Raw genomic sequence first — 22,327 nt, forward strand, 5'->3', positions numbered from 1 at the left:
TAAAACTTCAGTTATCCAGGCATTGACTGTGGTAATGGGATGGCCATGTGAGAAAAAGGTAGCAGGTTTGAAAATTTGTGTGGTTGAGCATTTAAGGAATAGTGATCATAACATGGTCACCTTTTGAGATTATGTTACAGAAAACTGTATAAGGGAGTAACTAAAATAATACTAATAAAACTTTGCCAGTATAAGCACATCCCTGCAATACAGTAAAGGGATTCTGTCATGATTTTTATGGTGTACTTTACTCCCATGTAACTCGAGGGGTCACAAGCCGGACTTGCATTTCTTACTGTTGAGTGTTATTCTGATATCTACTGGAAGCTGCTATCTTGCCAATTCCCCATTGTTCTGCTGGAAGGTGGGTTGCTCAACAGTGAAGTGTGACTGAATTTTATCAAAGCACAAGTCACATGGATAAATGTGGATACATGGGCACCCTGGAAAATAAAGAATATTGCTAACCCCATGTGAAATTTCAAAATTAAATATAAAAATTCTGTGTTTTTAAATCAGTGTATTCCCCTTGCAAGCAAGGAAAAACTTTGCAAAGCAAAACCTTTATGGTTTGATAAATATTGGCGTTGAGGTTGGTAATTACAAAAACATGAATTTGAGTCATACAAGTAAGCTGGCACACTGGCTTCTGGAACATCACAAAAGGAGGAAGTCCTGGTGAAAAGCTTAGGGATGTTAACCATAGACACACAGAAAAGGTTATCTCCCAGTAGAGGCATGAGAGGAATTGTTATGAGTGAACTGCAGCCACGGGAGAGATCAGAACAGTCATCCTGGCAAAGAAACATGTAACATCTTGAAAATCGCTGAAGAGCTTGGTTTACTTATTCATCAACTCCTTTTAACTGAGGGTGATAAGCAGAGGAAAATTGGTGAAACTGCTGAGGGATTTGCACAAGAAACGCCAGAATTTGAAGATCAATTGGGAATCTCTATCAAACACAATTTCTGCTCGCACATACATGGAGGAGAAAAATTTTATGAATGTTGAGGAAGGTCCACAACAGATAGTAGTTTGTGTAGTGAGAAAATCCACCCATATAACTGTGTTGGTTTTGGAAGGTGGTAATTCGATAAAAAAATCAATGGCTAAGAGAGTCCATGGACAACAGGGGACAAGAACAGGCTGCTGTAAACCAAACAGAAGAGAGTGACTAGGCTTAGAAGAGGTACAGTCAGAACAAGAACTGATAAAGTCCTGAATCTTTCTGCACTATACAAGATGATTTAACAAATCCATGGTCTTTTTTACACCTGGCTCGAAGGGGCCAATCCTGGATTTGGCAGGGTATATCCTAAAACCCTTTCTGAGAGATAAGCCAAGGAAGGGAATCTTGGGGACTTTGAAAAAGCATTGTTCCTGTTTAGATTTTTTTCCTAAATCGAAAGGGCACTTCTTGCACCTGAGCTCTATGGCTGTACTATGTCCTTGGAATAGATTAGATTAGAAAATGTCTAAATAGATGACCCATGGATTGTCCCCAAAGGATGCTGAAGATGTAGCTGACAAAGACAGCAGGAGTGTTGCAGAGCCCAAAGGGCAATACCAGATACTCATATGCCTGTCTCTGGTGTTAATGGGAGTCTTCCACACATTCCCTTCTCATATCCAGATCAAGTTGTAGTTTAGTTAAAACCCTAGCCCCCTTCAATTGGTTGAGCAGCTCAGAGATGAGGGGTAGGAGATAACGTAATAGTTATCTTGTGTATCTGGAGCACAACTCCTTTCTTTAATGGCCTGGAAACTGAGCTTGAACCTGAACCTGAAACTGGTGGTAGCTACTCTGCTGAAAACTAAGAAACGTTCTACCTCTATCACATCTGAAAGTTCAAGTAGCAGCTATGACAGAGATAAAAGGCAGAAGATCTGGATTTTATACATTTCTTTTACATTTTAAAGGTTTGTCCTTCTTTCAGTGCTGATATCCCTGTGTAAAAACCCATTTTGGTTGGTTACCTAAACATTGTTTCAGCAGCAAGGGTTAGCTTGCTGCATGATTTCTCTATGGAAGTTCAGAACATTTCTTTTTGGACGGTTACAGTAATTATTAAAACAATCAATTTCTTCCTTTTCAAAGTAACTTTTCACCTTGCTCATGAGACTGTGATTCCAGTCATTTCAGAATATTCCAGCTTCTTTACCAAGCTCAAAATGCTATTTATCATTACCTCATCTTTTGAGAAAGACTAAAAGACTTTTTGTGATTTCAGCAGGTCCCCTAAAAAGTGAAGCCCAGCTAAATCTGCGATTGGCAGATAAATTGTATTTCTTATCCAAAAAGCTTACAGCCTACAGGGCAAGAGAGTTCCAATGGGGGCTTAAAGCTCACTCTACAAGGGCTGTAGCTACCTCCTGGGCAGCAGAAGAAGATGCACCATTGTTTGAATGTTAGACAGGCTTCTCAGCCTAATTTTGCTCGCTCCTTCTTGTGTTTTTTTTTTTTTTTCTCCTTTCATTTTTTTGGTATATCCATAGTATTATTGACATGATGAGGCCAGGAAAAGGGAAAATTATCACATTTACCGTAGATTTCCTTTCCTGGCCACTTTCAGTAAGCCCACCCTTTTAGACAATGTGGTAAGGCTGTTGGGTCTTTTATTGGTATTCCTTGGGGAAGGGACATGTCTAACGAGGGTATGGAGGAGGGGCCAATTACTGTAAGTATTCTGAACAGTTTTATAATTCATAGTAATGATGTTTTGTCATTGTAATCAAAGAGCATGTGGGAGAAATACTATAAAATAGAGGCTTTAAGATTTTCAGAGATTTGAGAAGTTACGTTTAGCAAAGATTTAAGATTAGTGATTTGCATGGCTCATAAAATGATCCCAAGATCATGTAAGAGATATGAGATAGAGCATAGTTTGTATGCTTGACATAGTTTGTAGTTTGACATAGGCATTTTTACTTAGTCTTAATTCTTCAGAAACACTACTTTCTTAAAGCATGCGGTTGTATTTATCAATCTTATTATTAGGGATATTTGCAACAAAACAAAAAAAGCAGTCTGTAAAAATTGTAATGCACTTTTACATTAAGGTATCTGTAGAGGGCACCAAAAATATGTGGCATCTCCAGATCCCAAGCTGAAGTGCATCACAATTTTTACAGATTGAGCTAGTCTAATGATTTCATTTTATTTAGGAGATGTTGAATTTAATTGCTAGGACATGTTTAAAAAGAAAAATGCTGTACAAAAACAGCTCCTCCTGTACATATTGTTATGAGACTTTTACCAAAGCATATTTACCATAAAAAGATGGTTCTTTATGTTAACAGGCAATACTAAGGGAAGGACTGGAGGAAGTCAAACGGTTTTTTAATGTGAATGGTTCCTGTCGGCTACCACTGAACCCCAGCCTTCTTGTTAAAGGGATAGTGCCAGAGGTATGCTATGTTTTCTACAGATAATCACATATTGAAATCACAAAAATCATATAACTTGAAAATAGACAGGCCATTAAAGGACCAGGTCCATTACTCCCAATTTAGTTGTTCATGGAGGTCAGCACTTAATATTAGATACTTTTATAGTTGTTCTGCAAAGACCCAAACTATGCTCAGGATTTATCCACCACACTGCACACTGCCCTCTCCACACTGCTTAACAACGCTATTGTGTGTGTGTGTTTTGTTTTTTTTGTTTTGTTTTTTTCTAAATTTGTTTGTCTGGGATCAGATATTGAGTGTTGAGCCTGATAATGGCACAATCTCTTAATGGGAGTGAGGTACTTATTAATGGCCACCTCCTTTAATTATAACTGCAAATATGTACCACTACATTATAGTCTAGTACTCTGGTCCAAAATGTAAATAAAGCATTGTGACCAATGGTGTTATGCCATCTTTAAATAGTCCTTGATGAGTGTATGAAAAGATTATAAAGTTCACATGCCAACATCAATATAAATTGCAAATTATTAGATGTCCAAAATTATAATATTTGATTCTGCTAATTTCTTCAAATTAATTGTATTAGACTGAGTCCATCAGTAATTTTGTGGACACTGTTATTAAGGCAAGATCTACATCACGCAAATCTTGTTTATGTGCCTGAATGGGAGACCTTATGCAATTAGATTGTGAAAAGAGAGGGGGAAAAGTCATAGAGGCTGGGCAGGCGATATATGATTGACAGCTGGGATTTCTAAATTACTTTAAAACAGGTATGGATGTATTAATAAAAAAAAGGAATTTGGGTTTAATGTTAAAGATATTTTATTACACAGATTTTATGTTTGGATGACAGGTCCCCTTTAATTACAGTCCTGCATTAGATTGTTATGCACATTATTGTAAATGTAAGTGGACATTTTTAGGGCATAACTTATGTGATTTTTCTGACTTAAATTGTGCTTTTAGTAAATGTATTATTTGTAATTTCAAATCATAGGTGTAAATGGATTGCATGCTAATGAGTTAAATTACACAGTTTTTTACGTATTTAAAAATCATTTTTTTCTGTGCACCACAGGAATGTTCCCATTTTAATTCAAATGCAGTGCCACTGAAACTCACATTTCAAAATGTGGATACTTTGGGGGGAAATATCCAAATAATATTTAAGGTAACACTTTTTGGCTTTCTTCCTATGTATATGTAACATTAAAACATTGTAAACTAAATGACTATAATTAGCAAAACTTTGCAGAAGTATATTTGGGTATGTTAGCCAAAAGCCATGCGTTAATGCCAGAAATCACTCGAGATATTATAAATCAGTTTTAGATTACCAATTACATAGACATATTTCATAGTATTCTCTGCTTGACTTTTCAACTTATTTCCAAATAATGAACTGCATTAAACTCTTTTGGGGGTGTCAGCCAATTATACTTCATTGCCCAAGATAACATTGCCCTATTGATATGTTTGCAAACAACAAGCTGTTTAAAATTTATACAGGGATATGGTTGCCCTCGAATCAGACTTCATTACCAGAAATAAATCTGCACTCTTATCAGCCTCTTTTTAAGGAACAATACCATGGCCTTCTTCATCTCTGTTTTAAATTTTTTTTGAAGTGAACAATTGCATTCAATGGTAAGGTTATTAGGTCACACACCCCTAGCCAGAATTCACTCCATTACTTAGTAGTCATTTTCCAAGTGATCAACTAAATAGTTTTTTTTTTTTTTTTCCAACCTATATTATTAACCTGATTTCAACTGAATAGGCGTATTGATGGAGTATACTAGCCTCATTGCTAAATATCTAAAAATCAATTTTCAGTGAGGTCATCAGTAAAATTGGTAAAATGTATGTCATATGACTGATAGTAAAATCATGTAAACAAAGACAGCACAAGAAGATCAAACTAAAGGGCTAACACACACCTACCGAATCTATAAGTTATTGTTGATATGTATAAAAACTGTTATTTTTACATCATATTAAGTAAAACTAAGGTTTAAGGTATTAATAGAGAGTACATGTATAAGATGAACAATTACTCTGCAAAATGTATCTTTCTATGATTATATTACCCAAATAAAGCCTTGAATAGACAAAAAAAAATCATGTAATAACTAGAAAGGGAAGTTTGAGAACAAACTTCATGTTGGTTTGAAAAACATGAAGTCACTGAAATCTGATCTGTTGTTGACTCGGCCCACTTTTTCTAACCTTGGACCACAGTTATATATTATATAAACCACTGTGCAAAGTTTCGGGACCCTGGTTTTAATAGTCTCTGAATGGCAGCAATTTTAATTTCCCCACTGAAAGTCAACAAGTGACATCTGGTTGGCGGTTGGTGGCTCACTTTTTCTAACCTGGAACTGCAGTTACCCAGTGACTAACTCTGCAAAGTTTAGGGACCCTAGGATTAATAGTTAAAGAACAGCAGCAGTTTAAATTGAAAGCAATAAAAGTCAATAAGTAAATTGTGACTGGTGGTTAGTGGGTGTGCCCACTTTTTATAACCTTGAGTCAGACACTCAGTGACAAACAGTGGGCTGGGCACCTTGGCATAAACAGTGTGAGAATGACAGCATTTTAAATTTGAACCAATACAATTCAATGGATGAAATCTGATTGGCTTATCCCACTTTTCCTGTTTTTGAACTGCAGTCCCCCAGTGACCAACTTTGGGTACCATTTTACACTTCACCATTGAAAGTAAATAGGTGAAATGTGATTGGCTGTTGGTGGCTCTGCCCACTTTGTTTGGTGTTAATACTGTGAGAATGGCAGCAGGTTGAATTTCCCTATTGAAAGTCAATAAGTAAAATTTGATTGGCTGTTGGTGGCTCCGCCGAGTGACCAACTTGCAAAGTTTAACAACCCTGGAATTAATACTTAAATAATGGCATCAGTTTAAATATAAACCAATGAAATTTAATGGGTGGAAATGGATTGGCCGTTGATGGCTACTCCCACTTTTTCTAACCCTGAATACATGGTCAGCCAGTGACTGACTGCAAAGTTTGGGAACCCTGATATAAATGGTGTGAGACAGGCAGCATTTTAAATCTCAACCAAAAAAATTCAATAGGCGAAGTCTGATTGGCTGTTGGTGGCTCCACCCACTTTTTAAACCCTAAAAATGCAGGCACCCTGGTGTTAATACTGTGAGAATGGCCCACTTTTCTAAACTTGGAATGTAGTCACCCAATGACAAACTGGGCAAACTTTGGGGACCCTGACATTAAACAGGTCAGAATGGCAGCAGTTAAAATTTCCCCACTGAAAACAATCAAAGAAATGTGATTGGCTTTTGGCAGCCCCTCCCACTTTTTCTAACCTTACGTCAGTCACCCAGTGACTGACTGTGTAAAGTTTGGGAATCCTGGCATCAAACCAATAAAATTCAATAGGTCAAATCTGATAGGTTGTTGATTGCTCCAGACTGCAGTCCCCTAGTGACCAACTGTGAAAAGTTTGGGGACCCTGGTGTTAATACTGTGAGAATGACAGCAGGTTGAATTTCCCCATTGAAAGTCAATAGGTAAACTCTGATTGGCTGTTTGTGACTCCGCCCACTTTGTCTAACCTTGAACCACAGTACTCTGCAAAGTTTGGGGGCCCCAGCGTTATTACTGTGAGAATGGCAGTAGGTTGAATTTCCGCCAAGTCAATTGGTAAAATCTGATTGGCTGTTCACAGCTCCACACACTTTTGGACATTCAACAATCATCATGTGTTTATTCAGGCTGACCCCATGACTATGTGATTTAAGTTTGGGGAGTGTAGCCTCAAAGCTGTTTCAATGGCAGCAGTTTCAATTTCCCCATTAAAGTCAATGGGTGAAATTTGATTGGCTGTTGTTGGCCCCTCCCACTTTGGGTCATCCAACAAATGTTATTTCACTCAGGGTGACCCCATGATTATAGTAACATAATAAGTTAGGTTGAAAAAAGACATACGTCCATCACCATAATGGGAAAAAATTCCTTCCTGACTCCAAGATGTCAATTGGATCAGTCCCTGGATCAACTTGTACTAAGAGCTAGTGTGGTAAATGCAATACCGTGTCCTCAGCGCTTTGTGGTTAATTATATTCAATGAAAAAGAATCAGTGAATAAAGTGACGAAAACTCTGTGTGACCCTGCTGCTCCTCCTCAAGTCACCCCTTTGACTGGGTCCCAAACGCATACAAAGAATTATGGCAGGAGCGCATGTGGAAAATAAAGAACAAAGAACAAATAATAGTGCAATATTGTAATGCAAATCAGGGATCAGTAGGAATTACTACTGAATCCCAAAGAAAGTGTGTGAAAGGCTAATTTGCTTAATGTATCACCACGTGCTGTAATGTTAGATGCTCACCAGATGGCAATATTGAGTAGGCAAATAAAAATTTCTGATTCAACTTGTAGCCGTCTCCTCACATATAGGCATAAAATGGAAGAGAAAGCAGCAAAAAGTGCAAATCATTTATTAAAAGTAACAGAATAAAAAGGATCTACTTACAAAGTGTAGATGATGTACAGGCTTTCAGAAAACTCGACGCGTTTCGCGTACTGGCGGTACGCTTTCTCAAGAGTATTTACAGTGTGGCCTCCTTAGGGCCCTTTTATACAGTACTACAGCATGGGGTGAGTGCCCATCCCCCTCGTAGTAGATGTGGCTGGTAATGATGACATCACCACTAGTGTGTGACGTAAGTATAGTGCCCCTGCTGGCCACAGTTAGGAAGTGCAAGGGATTTGTCCCTCCTCTAATAACTCAGGAAGGGCAGACTAGAAGAGTAGAGCGTTGCCTTAGCAACGCGTCACTGAACGAACTGAGTTTTTGCAATGAACTTGCAAAAACATTCTACTTGCAAAAACAAGGTACCGCAATGGGTAAATTTGCACCCTCATATGCCAATTTATACATGTCTTTCTGGGAGGATAGTTATATCTGGGGTTCATCTAAGTTTAATCAACATATCATCCTTTATACACGCTACATTGATGACCTACTTTTTATCTGGGATGGCCCTAAGGAACTTGCTGATTTATTCATGAAACATATCAACACCAATACCTTTAATCTAACCTTTACTGCCAACATTGACACTACTACAGTAGATTTTTTAGATCTCACGCTGTTCATTGCCAACGATAGGATAGAAACCAAATTATACCGTAAACCCACCGATCGGAATGGGTTACTCCATGCCACCAGCAGTCATCACAAACAATGCATAAAAAATATCCCCAAAGGACAATAATTAAAGCGATTCTGACATGGTGTAAAAAAAATTTTTTTTTCTGGCCATGTTATATACTTACATGATAGCTTCTGAAACGCTGTAAAAAAAATTCCCACGGTCCAGCTGCTCCTCCGTCGGCACCTTCTGAATGTGAGTCCCGCGACGCCGCCATCTTCTTTCTTCCCTTCCTGCTTGCTGGAACGCCGCCCCTGCAATCAAAAAAACCGCTCACCTTTTAACCAATCGGCGATGAGTCCAGCGTTGCCCTCTCTAGCTTCAGTGCGCGATGACGTCATCAGTGACGTCATCGCGCACGCCGGCGCTTAGCAACAAGCGCGCCGATGCTTCTAGGCTATTCCTAAGCCTGTTTGACTGCGGGAGGGAGGGAGGGAGAGAGACAGAGCAGCACAGCAGCACAGCAGCACACAATCAGGACGCTAGAATAAGATAACTCACAGGCAGTCAGCACTCGGCAGTCTCCAGTCTCGAGAGAAGACACCAAAATCACGGAAGGGTCACATGATTGATGACGCTTCTCAAAGTAAGGGGAAAGGAAAGGAGGAGGATCTTTGTGAGACTGACGTCAGCCTTGCTCCTGCTTTGACTGACAGGCTTAACAGAGACAGTCGTGCTTGGCTGACAGTCGGGTCCTGGATCTTAAGAAGCGTTTATTAAGAAAACAAGCGCTTCCCATAGAAAATGGTCAACATGTGTAATAGGTCATTTTGGAGGTAGAATGATATAATCAAATGTTTTATTTTACTGTCAGTATCCCTTTAAGAGCAAAGAGAAATTGTTCGAGGCCAGGTGATTTCTTTAAGGAATGTGGTGTTCTAAAAGAGAGATTCTTGGAAAAGGGATACAAACCCTCCTGGTTAAACGAGGCAGAGCTATAACAGCTATTAATAAAGATAGAGACCTTGTTAGTAGGGCTAGGCGATATACCGTTTAATACCGAATACCGGTGTTTTTTTTTAAAACTATATTCATTTTTCAGATACCGCAATACCGGGGTGTCAGGGTACTCACCCGTGTGGCCCGGTCTCGCACACCTCCTTGCGTGCGAGCGCGCGTCCCATTGTCCGCGGGACGTCGCGCACGCGCGTCCAGGTGCGCGTGCGTCAAAGCGCACGTACATGTCAAAAGCGCGCACGTCTGTGACGCGCTGACGGCGCCAGTTCTGCGCATGCGTGGGGGGGTATTTAAAGCTATCAAACGCCTCCTCCTGTGCTATGTTGTCTGCGGCCTTGCCTGGGAAACTAAGCCTGCCTGATTTACCTTACGACTTTCTAATAATACCGTCAAATACCGTTATAATATAAATTTTTGGTCATACCGCCCAGCTCTACTTGTTAGTCAAGAAACATAAGGATGTGTCCTCTCCCCATGACTTTAATTTTAATTTCTACACTAAGTTTAACAACTCTGCACATCACATCCGCAGGATTATCCATAGACACTGGAACATTGTGTCAGCAGACCCTTTACTGGGCAATTTGTGTAAACAAACCCCTAAGGCAGTGCTGTCCAACTGGCGGCCTCTGTGTGGCCCCCCACCTGTCTGGCTGCTTTGATGGCTTACTCTTGTGTAAGCTTTAAATGGTATCAGTACTGTGATTAACTGCCCCCCCTGCATGGTTCTCACCTCAGATTCAGGCTGTAAACCCCCTGTGTTTTTCACACCTTTTAATCTCTGCATTGTTCAACCCCTGCAGTGTTCACACCTCAGGCTCAGTCTGTAATCACCCATATTGTTCCCCTGTTCACACCTCAGGAGCAGTAGAAACCCACAAATACACCCTGCACACTACAAAAAGAACATATACTGAGGTGGTACTGCAATGAAAAAGTTTTTTAATATATAGTTATTGTGCAGACTGTTGGAGCAGTGCCAGCATTGTGTCACTGTAGGCTGCCTGTGTGTGCCATACACACAGGCATCATAGGGCAAGCAGAGTATGGCACACACAGGCAGGGTAGGGAAGGCAGAGTATGGCACACACAGGCAGATTATGGCACACACAGGCCAAGTATGGCACAAACCAGTCAAGAATGGCAAACACAGTGAAAGTATGGCACATGCAGGCAGGGTAGGGAAGGCAGAGTATGGCACACACAGGCAGGGTAGGGCAGGCAGAGTATGGCACACACAGGCCAAGTATGGCACAAACCAGCCAAGTATGGCACACAGGCAGGGTAGGGAAGGCAGAGTATGGCACACACAGGCAGGGTAGGGAAGGCAGAGTATGGCACACACAGGCAGGGTAGGGAAGGCAGAGTATGGCACACACAGGCAGGGTAGGGCAGGCAGAGTATGGCAGGTTTTTGCTGTACTACAACCATTAATATGGGTATGGTCATGTGATAACATGGGTGTGGTTTCAAGTGGGTGCAGTTTCAAAAAGGGGAGTGGTCAAAACTGGCTTCCATTATCGGCCCTCCACCACATAGGTCGGAAAAATTTCGGCCCTCGGTACAACAGAAGTTGGACAGCACTGCCCTAAGGTATGCTTCCGCAAATCCAGAACCATCAGTAACATAATAGCACCTTCTAAGGTCTGGGGCCGAGATCATCCACACACCAAACAAAATGCATTTGGCCTTAAGGGCACTTATAAATGCGGTAAGAAACTCTGTGCATCTTGTTCCTATGTCATGCCTAGGAAACACATTGTGAGGGATATTCCACCCCCAAAGACCTTCATTAATTATGCGCTTTGGGTCCCACGGGAGAAAAGCGCTTTACAAATGTTTGTTGTTGTTGTTGTTGTTGTTGTAATTGTCGCACTATATATGTGGTTTACATACTCATTTGTCCCTGTAATAAATTTTATGTGGGGCGAACCATAAGATCGGTGGGGGTTAGGGTTAATGAGCACATTCGCAACATTAAAGCAGGGAGGATGAACCATGGAGTATCCAGACACTTTAACCCTTTCACTGCCAGCCAATTTGCCCTAAAAGCGAACATCTACTGCCAAGCAATTTTGAGACATTTTGCACTCATTACATTTGCTTAAGTTTTTTGACAAGAAAGCCTACATGAAATAAGGCAAATTATATATCGTTTTTTCCGGAGCGAATTGGACTTTAACACTCTAAAAAAAAAAATCAATTTTTCAAGAGATGTAACAAAAATTTTGAGTGAAATATGTAAAAAAAAAATAAATAAAGAAAAATATGTTTTTATTTTGTGTTTTTTTTTCAAGAAAAATTACATTTACTGACAAAAATTTTATTATTCGTAAAAGCCCCGATTCTGCTGAATCCACCAATACCAAATATGTATTGGTATCCCACTTTTCTTGCCCAGAAAACACCCCAATAATAAAACAACATTTTCTACAATTTTACATTGAAACAAAACCGATAAGCGCATCTCTAGGTTAACATGGTATATCTAATGATAGAAGTGAAAGACCTCCATAAGTTACGTATTTTTAGAAACTACACACCTCTAGGTTTTTGGGTCTGGGGTAGTTTTTTGCTCTAAATGCAGTTGGCGTCATAAAGATCACTACGAAATTCAACAATACTTTTTTGGATTTTTTTTATTTTATGAAATGCCATCAAAGTCACAAGACAAAAGTGAATTTGAGAAAAAAATCTCTAATAAAAATTTTCAAATGAAGTTAAATATGAAAGAACAAGTTCTCACAAGTAAAACAATACCCCACATGCAAGTGTGCACCTAAAGATGGGGCCACCAAACACCCCAAAACAGGGGCAATACATATAGCAATTTCAGCTGGAAAGTTTGGGTCTACTCTCTAAGTGCACTCCTTGCAGTTTTTTAGTCAAAACACCCCCTACCTGTAAAATAGCCCCCACAAACCATATATTTCTTGAAAGTGCACACCTGCAGCTATTCAACGGTGCCATGCTTGTTCCCCTACATGAAAAACTGTGGACGCAGTTCTTCGTAGAAGTTCGCAGTTTGGCCTGAAATGAAGAAAAAAAAAGATCCTAAGTTAAATTTCTCCCCAAAATTGCCATGACAACTACAAAAAACCTGCTCAATATCAATCTGCAAATTCTCCCGAACAAAACGATACCCCACATGCAAGTGTGCACCTAAAGACAGGGCCACCAAACACCCCAAAGCAGGGGCAATACATACGAGCAATTTCAGCTGGAAAGTTTGGGGCTACTCTCTAAGTGCACTCCTTGCAGTTTTTTAGTCAAAACACCCCCTACCTGTAAAATAGCCCCCACAAACCATATATTTCTTGAAAGTGCACACCTGCAGCTATTCAACGGTGCCATGCTTGTTCCCCTACATGAAAAACTGTGGACGCAGTTCTTCGTAGAAGTTCGCAGTTTGGCCTGAAATGAAGAAAAAAAAAGATCCAAAGTTAAATTTCTCCCCAAAATTGCCATGACAACTACAAAAAACCTGCTCAATATCAATCTGCAAATTCTCCCAAACAAAACGATACCCCACATGCAAGTGTGCACCTAAAGACGGGGCCACCAAACACCCCAAAACAGGGGCAATACATACGAGCAATTTCAGCTGGAAAGTTTGGGGCTACTCTCTAAGTGCACTCCTTGCAGTTTTTTAGTCAAAACACCCCCTACCTGTGAAATAGCCCCCACAAACCATATATTTCTTGAAAGTGCACACCTGCAGCTATTCAACGGTGCCATGCTTGTTCTCCTACATGAAAGACGCAGTTCTTCGTAGAAGTTCGCAGTTTGGTCTGAAATGAAGAAAAAAAAAGATCCAAAGTTAAATTTCTCCCCAAAATTGCCATGACAACTACAAAAAACCTGCTCAATATCAATCTGCAAATTCTCCCGAACAAAACGATACCCCACATGCAAGTGTGCACCTAAAGACGGGGCCACCAAACACCCCAAAACAGGGGCAATACATACGAGCAATTTCAGCTGGAAAGTTTGGGGCTACTCTCTAAGTGCACTCCTTGCAGTTTTTTAGTCAAAACACCCCCTACCTGTAAAATAGCCCCCACAAACCATATATTTCTTGAAAGTGCACACCTGCAGCTATTCAACGGTGCCATGCTTGTTCCCCTACATGAAAAACTGTGGACGCAGTTCTTCGTAGAAGTTCGCGGTTTGGCCTGAAATGAAGAAAAAAAAAGATCCAAAGTTAAATTTCTCCCCAAAATTGCCATGACAACTACAAAAAACCTGCTCAATATCAATCTGCAAATTCTCCCGAACAAAACGATACCCCACATGCAAGTGTGCACCTAAAGACGGGGCCACCAAACACCCCAAAACAGGGGCAATACATACGAGCAATTTCAGCTGGAAAGTTTGGGGCTACTCTCTAAGTGCACTCCTTGCAGTTTTTTAGTCAAAACACCCCCTACCTGTGAAATAGCCCCCACAAACCAAATATTTCTTGAAAGTGCACACCTGTAGATATTCAGCGGTACCATCCTTGTTCCCCTACATGGAAAACTGTGGACGCAGTTCTTTGTAGAAATCTGCGGTTTGAAATGAAGAAAAAAAAAGATCCAAAGTCAAAATTCTCCCTAAAATTGCCGTGACAACTACAAAAAACCTTCTCAATATCAATCTTCAGCTTCTTCTGAATCAAGCGATACCCCACATATGTGAGTATCAAAAGACACACCCACCAAACACCCTAAAACTAGGGCAATAGCTAAATCTGGTGGCTATGCTATAAGTGCATATCTGCTAGATTTTGAGTCTTAACACCAGGGCCGCTGCTGGCCAAATGGGTGAAATTTACTTTGGTGCCCCCTCCCCCAAATATTACCGAGGAAAAAAAAAACCTACTATAGGGGCCAAAATAGAACCAATTGCCCCCATAAACAGTACCCCCCATAGACAGTAGCACCCACACAAAGTGCCCCCAATTGCCTCATACACAGTACCCCCCATAGACAGTAGACCCCACACACAGTGCCCCCATAGAAAGTACCCCCAATTGCCCCCATAAACAGTACCCTCCATAGACAGTAGCCCCCACACAAAGTGCCCCCAATTGCCTCATACACAGTACCCCCCATAGACAGTAGCCCCCATACACAGTTCCCCCAATTGCCCCCATAGAAAGTACCCCCAATTGCCCCCATAGACAGTAGCCCCCACACAAAGTGCCCCAATTGCCTCATACACAGTACCCCCCATAGACAGTAGCCCCCACACACAGTGCCCCCATACAAAGTACCCCCAATTGCCCCCATAAACAGTGCCCCCAAAAACAGTACCCCCAATTGCCTCATACACAGTACCCCCCATAGACAGTAGCCAGCCCGCACAGTGCCCCCACAGAAAGTACCCCCAACAGACCAGTGATCGTCGGCGCCTCCTTCTCTCTTATGCCGCGGCAACAGGCACTTCTATAAGGTTGCGCCTCGTCGCTGATGTGTGACGTCATACGCACGGGCGCAACCTTATAAAAGGGCCTGTTGCCGCAGCATAAGAGAGAAGGAGCCGCTGGCGCTGACTGGCTGACTGGCGCTGGCGAAGACTTGGTATGTTGTTGCGCAGAGTGCGCACTCTGCGTAGGGAGCGGCGGTACTGTCTGGGTGCCCCCCTGGGAGTTGGTGCCCTACGCAGAGTGCGTACTCTGCATATAGGGAGCGGCGGTACTGCTTAACACCCCCCCTTACCTGGAAAATACCCCCAAATTCCTTGATAGTGCTTACCTGCAGCTATTCAGGAAAACCATCCTTGCTTCCCTACATATAGAATTGTGGACACAGTTCTCCGATGAACTTTGCAGTTTAGCCTAAAATAAAGGATAAAAAAAGATCCAAAGTTAGATTTCTCCTTGAAATTGCAATAATGACTAAAACACCCTGCCCAATTTAGCCCCAAATAAATTCTACTTACGTTTATCTATTTAGTTGAGCATCTTTCGGCCCTTTCGTTTCATGTGTACTTCACTGAATTGTGAGCATTTGAGATGCTAACAATAAAGCTTGCATTAGCTAAAGAGGTGATGTCAAGTCTGATCACGCTTGCGGTTCATGTAAGCCAGACATCCTCAAACTATGGCCCTTGGGCTTGATACGGCTCCCTAAGATAATTTACCTGTTCCCCAATATGATGCGAGGCGGAGAGCAGATGGACGCAGCGGAGAGCGGAAAGACCCAGCGGAGAGCGGAAGGACACAGCACTTAAAAAATTTGACGACCCCTGATGTAAGCATTTAGCTTTTTGCTAAATTGTGGTGCTAGGTGACTAAGAAGAAAATATAGGCTTCCCAAAATTAAAGATATCCTCAGTAAGTTGTCAGTTATGCCTTCAGCTCAGTACTAAAATCCATAATAAAGAGAAAGACTACAATTAGCATTGAATTAGTTGATTAGTAGATAATAGTTGATTAGTATTGAAATGCAAACTGTCCCCATCTATCAGCAAACCATAACTACTTTCACAACTGCAAAAAAAAACCCCTAAACATGCAAAAATCACTTTACAAAAAAGCTGGAGCCCATAATAAAAACAAGATTTCAGGGAGACCCAATAAACTAGTAAAATCTGAAATATTGTCCAAAAAAACAGATAGCAAGGGCAGCTTATGAGGTGTTAGTAAAAACTTTGTGGCATCAGCAGGGGAGATGAAATCATCAGCAGGCAAGATGAATCATCATAATCATCACGCACCACAACTTTGTAGGCGCCCTGTGCGTTACCTAACACCTCAATTGGCTATACCCCCAGTGCCATCCATAATAAGGAATATATTAGGGTACTGAAAATTGCAAAAAAAACACAACTGCCCTGAATACATAAATCAAAGTATACTATATAAATTTTGCACAAAATGGGATACCAATGCTTACTATAAATCCAATCCAAACCAATACACAATTTATAAACCTTTCAGTAGTGCAGCCGTGTATGGTATATTTCAAAACATGGTTTGAAACATAACCCGGGGTAGCGAGGGCACTTTGGGCAATAGTACCGTGTATCTCGTCTTATACCATTTTTGCGGCACACTTTGCAGGCTTTCTGGGCTCTCTGTTTGCCAGGTGTGGGTGGAAGCGTATCTATAAAATGCTTCCCAATCAATCGGGCCACATTGTCACTAGGGGGCATCTCAGGCACTGTCTCCTCTACACCACCAAACAACAGGGCAGGGAGTATCTGCAGCTGGTATTTATAATAGGACAATTTGGGACCTGGTACTGCTGCCTTATACACAATATATGAATTTTGGAGGGCCATTTGAATCAAATACATACCAACTTTCTTGTACCAGGCCCTTGTTTTCCGGGTGGCGTTGTAATAATGATGGAGTTGGTCAGTTCTATCAACACCACCCATGTACTTACTGTACTCCTTGCTACAGAGAGGCTTATTTTTGGGGGGCCTACCAACTCTCTGTTCTGTAATTACTGACTCATCGTGGATTGTGGTCAGCATGAAAACATTTTTTTTGTCAAAAAATTTGATGGCAAGGAGCTCATTATTTCTAAGGGCATAAGTCTCTCCACGATTCAATTTTTTATCAAGCAAAGGCCTGGGCAATCCTTTTCGGTTACGATTTATGGTGCCACAGGCTGGGGTATCTAAACTATATAGGGCAGTGAACAAGTGGATACTAGAATAAAAGTTATCCACATATAAGTGGAAACCTCGGCCCAGAAGTGGAGAAATAAGCTCCCATACAATCTTTCCACTGACAGTCAAGTCAGGGGGACAACCAGGGGGATCTAATTTGGAGTCCTTGCCTTCATAAATCAGGAAATAGCTAGTGTACCCCGAGCTGCTGTCGCAAAGTTTATAAAATTTGATCCCATAGCGGGCACGCTTGCTTGGGATGTATTGACGGAATTTTAGGCGCCCTTTGAAGAGAAGAAGGGACTCATCAATACAAATATTTTTTGAGGGAGTGTATACCGCTGCGAAGCGCTCAGACAGGCTGTCTATAAGGGGCCTTAATTTATGCAGCCTGTCATGGCCGGGCTGATCAGGGGGTACAGCTGTAGCATTACTATTGAAATGCAGAAACCGGAGCAGTAGCTGATACCGGTTTCTAGGCATTGTGGCAGAAAAGACAGGGATAGACAACACTGTAGTGGTATCCCAGTAGGACTCCAAAGAATTGGCTTTTATGAGACCCATAGCTAAAGTAAGTCCCACAAACCTCTTCATTTCGTTAAAATCGGTGGGATGCCATGCATGAGCTCGAGCATACCTAGGCAGGGGATTTTGGGTAAGATACTGCTCGGCATATACATTGGTATAGAGGACCATATCCTGTAGGATGGCCTCAGTCATAAATAATTGGAAAAAATTTATGGGCTCAAAATTACTGGTGTCCACCTTGACGCCAGGGACTGCAGTAAATGGGGGGATCTCAGGGGGAAAATTACAAGGAGGCCTCCACGCAGGCTCTCCTCCAGCTGTAGCATCAGCCCTATCGCCCGCTTCCTGATTTTCCAAATCATCAACATCCTCATCTACCTCCATAGGCTCCTCAAGAGCACTAACAGTGCTGCTGCTACACCATGACTCCTCAGTAGAAGAGTCACTCTCTGATGCAGGGGGCACATACTCAGAATCGGAGTCACTAAACTCCTCTGAGCTAGAGGCCATGCACAGTGCAGCAGCCTCTTCAGCAGAAAAAAACCTTCTTGCCATGTTGCTAACAAAATATGTACCGGCTAATCTAAAACTCAATCAGTGACAAAGAACTAACAATCAAGCAAAAGGATTACTTGTAAAACCACTGCAACAGGCAAGGCAGAGACTGGAGAAAAAAAACCCAACTGATAATATAAACAAACCAGACCAAGAAAAAAAACTGCTAATAAGCTCAACCCCCTGAACTCTCCCAACTCCCTGGAACTTTCTGGAACAAAAACCCTATCAGACTAGCCAAAGAACTAGAGGTCAAGTTAGAGGCAGTTATAACAACAATGCAAAATAAAGATAAAATAAAACCACTGAAAATCAAGAGCAATGAACAGCAATATAAAACTGAAAATCCAAAGTACAAAGAAGAACAAGTTACAACTAGTAATTAGAGCAAAATCAAGCAATGAACAGTAATTAGAACCAAGCAAAACTCAAAATTCAAAATAAAATCACTGAAAATCAATTGAACTAGTAATGAAAAGCAATATAAAACTAGAAGTACAAGCAAGAACTAGTCAGAAGTAAAACTAGTCAGAAGTCAAAGCAAAACTCAAACAACAATGAGATGGTGGTAACAAGCAAAATATATAATAAAGCAATAAAATGGGATACTTGTAAAACTACTGCAACAGGCAAGGCAGAGACTGGAGAAAAAAACCCAACTGATAATATAAACAAATCAGACCAAGAAAAAAAAAAAATGCTATAAGCTCAACCCCCTGAACTCTTCAACTCCCTGAACTCTCTGGAACTTTCTGGAACAAAAACCCTATCAGACTAGCCAAAGCACTTACAATCAAATAAAATGCAATTAGTAGTAACTAGTGGTCAAAATATCACAAATCAATAACAAGAGAACCAGTAATAATTAGGAATAAAAAACTATAAATTCAAAGCACAAGCAAAAACAAGTTAGAACCAGTTATAAAAAGCAATGCAAACCTCAAGATTCAATACAATAACTGAAAATCAAAACAACCAGCAATGAACAGTAATATAAAACTGAAAATGCAAAGTACAACCAAAAACAAGTAATAAGAGCAAAGCAAAACTCAAACAATAAAATCACTAATAATCAGAAATGATGGTAACAAGCAAAAGTATATAACAAAAGAATAATCAATAATAATCAATAAAATCACAATAAAAGGCAATGAACAAAATCACAATAAAAGGCAATGAACAAATAACAGTGAACAAATAAATGAAATAACAAACAGTGAATAAAAGGGCACAACACCAAATAAACAGGTTTTTTTGGACAAAAACAATGACACAAAGACACAAAAACAAACGTAAAGCAAAATATTTTTTTTTTTTTTTTTTTTATAGATGTGTGTAAGTGTAAGTGTATGTGTGTAAGTGTATGTGTATAAGTGTATGTGTGTAAGTGTAGTGAGTGCAAATGTAAGTTAGTAAGTGTAGTTAGTGTAAATCTGCAAAAAAAAAGTAATGTAAAGTACTAAAATGTAAAAATGTGTAGTAAGTGTGTAGTAAGTGAGTAGTAAGTGTGTAATGTAAAAGCAAAGGGACTACCCGAGGGCAGGCACAGCAAATCTCACAGCCAAGGACCGCAGGAGAACAGCAGCACACAGCAGGAGGGCTCCAGCAACATCCAGGACCAGCAGAGAGGCAGAGGGCGGCGCTGGGGGGCTGAGTTTAAATACCCCAGCAGCAGGCACATGTCTATGATGTAGCCGCTGCTCTGGGGTCCTTCTTGGGGTCATCTGACGCAACAGCGTCACTTCCAGCCCCCAGCGCTCGTTGCCTAGGGGATCCTGCAGCGATCGGCGGCTTTTGAAAGAGGAAGAAGCCGCCGATCAGTATCCACATGGCCACAAGCAGGAAGACGTACAAGGTACGTCGCTGGCACTCGGTGCATTGGCAGGCAAAGGGTTAAACAGGGAAAGTTTTTCTTTATGGGACTCGAACATATCTCTTCAAAATTAAGAGGGGGAGACAGATTTACTAGACTTAGACAGCGTGAAACCTATTGGATTTTCAAACTGAATACACTACATCCTGAAGGACTTAATGTGGATCTAGATTTGGCTGCATTTTGATTTTTATGGAAGTAATTGTTGTTGAAATCATTTTTTATTGAAATAATTAAAAAAAATTTTTTTTTTTAAATTTTAAGAAAATGTTTAAATAACGTTTAACTTTCATTTTAACATACTCATTAGTTTTAACACACCTATTAGCATCTTGATATGCATGGGTTACTATAGGTACAGCTTCACTGCACTTACAACTTGCCCATTATACACGCGTTGTTATGACAACGCGTGTCGCTTTCACAACATGTAGAGTGGTTAAAGACTCTGACTCCCGTATATTGTTAGCCCCCCCGACTACTCCACTTTTGAGGGGCTTTCCTATTATAGTTTTCATTGCCACAGTCCGATGCGAGCATAGAGGCATTGCTACGGCAATGCGTCTTCGCCTCCACTAGGCGTTTACAGTTCCCTTCTCCAGTCTTTATCACATTTGGACTTACTCCCGTGATTACTGTTAGCCCCTACCTGATATCTCCACCTTCAAGGGGCTCTCCAACTATAGCATTGCCATAATCTGTTGGGGGTCACAGACGCGTTGCTATGGCAACGCAATTTCTGTTCTGTTACTAGCGCTCATGCGCTTGCTATATTGAGAACTTCTGCACTCTCCTTACCCCTTGGAGGCATAGCTCTTGGTTACTATACACTAAGAGACTGCCCTCAGTTCGTTCAGTGACGCGTTGCTAAGGCAACGCTCTACTCTTCTAGTCTGCCCTTCCTGAGTTATTAGAGGAGGGACAAATCCCTTCCTAACTGTGGCCAGCAGGGGCACTATACTTACGTCACACACTAGTGGTGATGTCATCATTACCAGCCACATCTACTACGAGGGGGATGGGCACTCACCCCATGCTGTAGTACTGTATAAAAGGGCCCTAAGGAGGCCACACTGTAAATACTCTTGAGAAAGCGTACCGCCAGTACGCGAAACGCGTCGAGTTTTCTGAAAGCCTGTACATCATCTACACTTTGTAAGTAGATCCTTTTTATTCTGTTACTTTTAATAAATGATTTGCACTATTTGCTGCTTTCTCTTCCATTTTGTGCCTATATGTGAGGAGACGGCTACAAGTTGAATCAGAAATTTCTATTTGCCTACTCAATATTGCCATCTGGTGAGCATCTAACATTACAGCACATGGTGATACATTAAGCAAATTAGCCTTTCACACAATTTCTTTGGGATTCGGTAGTAATTCCTCCTGATTGTCAGCGGGGGCCTTCGGCACCCACGGGGAGGGTGAAGTCAGGATCAAGGAGGAAGGCCGCTTCCAGTGAGTCCGAGCGAAGTACAGATGCAGGGTAATCCAAAAGCAAGGTCAGGTCCAGGCAAAGGTCACTTAAGGCAGGCAGCAAGGTTCAAGGTCAAGAACAGGCAAATAAACAGCAACAGGAAGGCAGATGAGACAAATAGAGACCCAGGAACACAATAGGTAAATTGAGCTATACTCGGGCATTGAACCTGGGTCTCTGGCGTCCTTTTAAGTTTGAATTTGGCGCCATAGCGCGTGACGTCATCGCGCCGGCGTCCTTGCGCCCACGTGGAGCCCTGGGCGCCGCCATCTTGGATTCGCCGCGCCGGGAGGAAGGACGCCACCGCACAGGAGCAGGTAGGGAGCGTCGCCGATCCATGACAGTACCCCCCCCCCCACGGGGGGCCACTGGACCACTAGGCCGAGGCTTCTGAGGAAATTGATCATGGAATGCCTTCACAAGACGAGGAGCATGTACATCAGAGTCTTTCTCCCAGGAGCATTCCTCAGGGCCGAATCCCTTCCATTGGACGAGGTATTGGAGTGATCCCCTGGAGAGCCTAGAATCTAGAATCTTCTCAACTTCGTACTCTTGCTGACCATCCACGAGGACGGCAGAAGGAGGGGACTGAGCAGAGGAGAAGTGATTGAGCACCACTGGTTTCAACAGGGAGACGTGGAACACGTTAGGAATCCGCATCTCTGGGGGAATTTGTAGCCGGACTGCTACGGGATTGATCACCTCAGAGATGG

The 22,327-nt window shown here is 41.5% G+C and overlaps 1 protein-coding gene across 2 annotated transcripts in view; it reads left to right on the top strand.

Moving 5' to 3' along the window:
- The window catches only part of pik3c2b (phosphatidylinositol-4-phosphate 3-kinase catalytic subunit type 2 beta), a 318,516-nt gene that overhangs the window by 133,984 nt on the left and 162,205 nt on the right, over positions 1-22,327 (top strand). For both annotated transcript variants that reach the window (XM_031896848.1, XM_031896849.1), the window contains exons 6-7: positions 3,302-3,409; positions 4,497-4,589. In XM_031896848.1, coding sequence (XP_031752708.1) covers positions 3,302-3,409; positions 4,497-4,589 — 201 coding nt within the window. The remainder of the gene's footprint in view (positions 1-3,301; positions 3,410-4,496; positions 4,590-22,327) is intronic.

This window comes from Xenopus tropicalis, chromosome 2, assembly GCF_000004195.4.
Source record: "Xenopus tropicalis strain Nigerian chromosome 2, UCB_Xtro_10.0, whole genome shotgun sequence".
Taxonomy (NCBI): Eukaryota; Metazoa; Chordata; class Amphibia; order Anura; family Pipidae; genus Xenopus; species Xenopus tropicalis.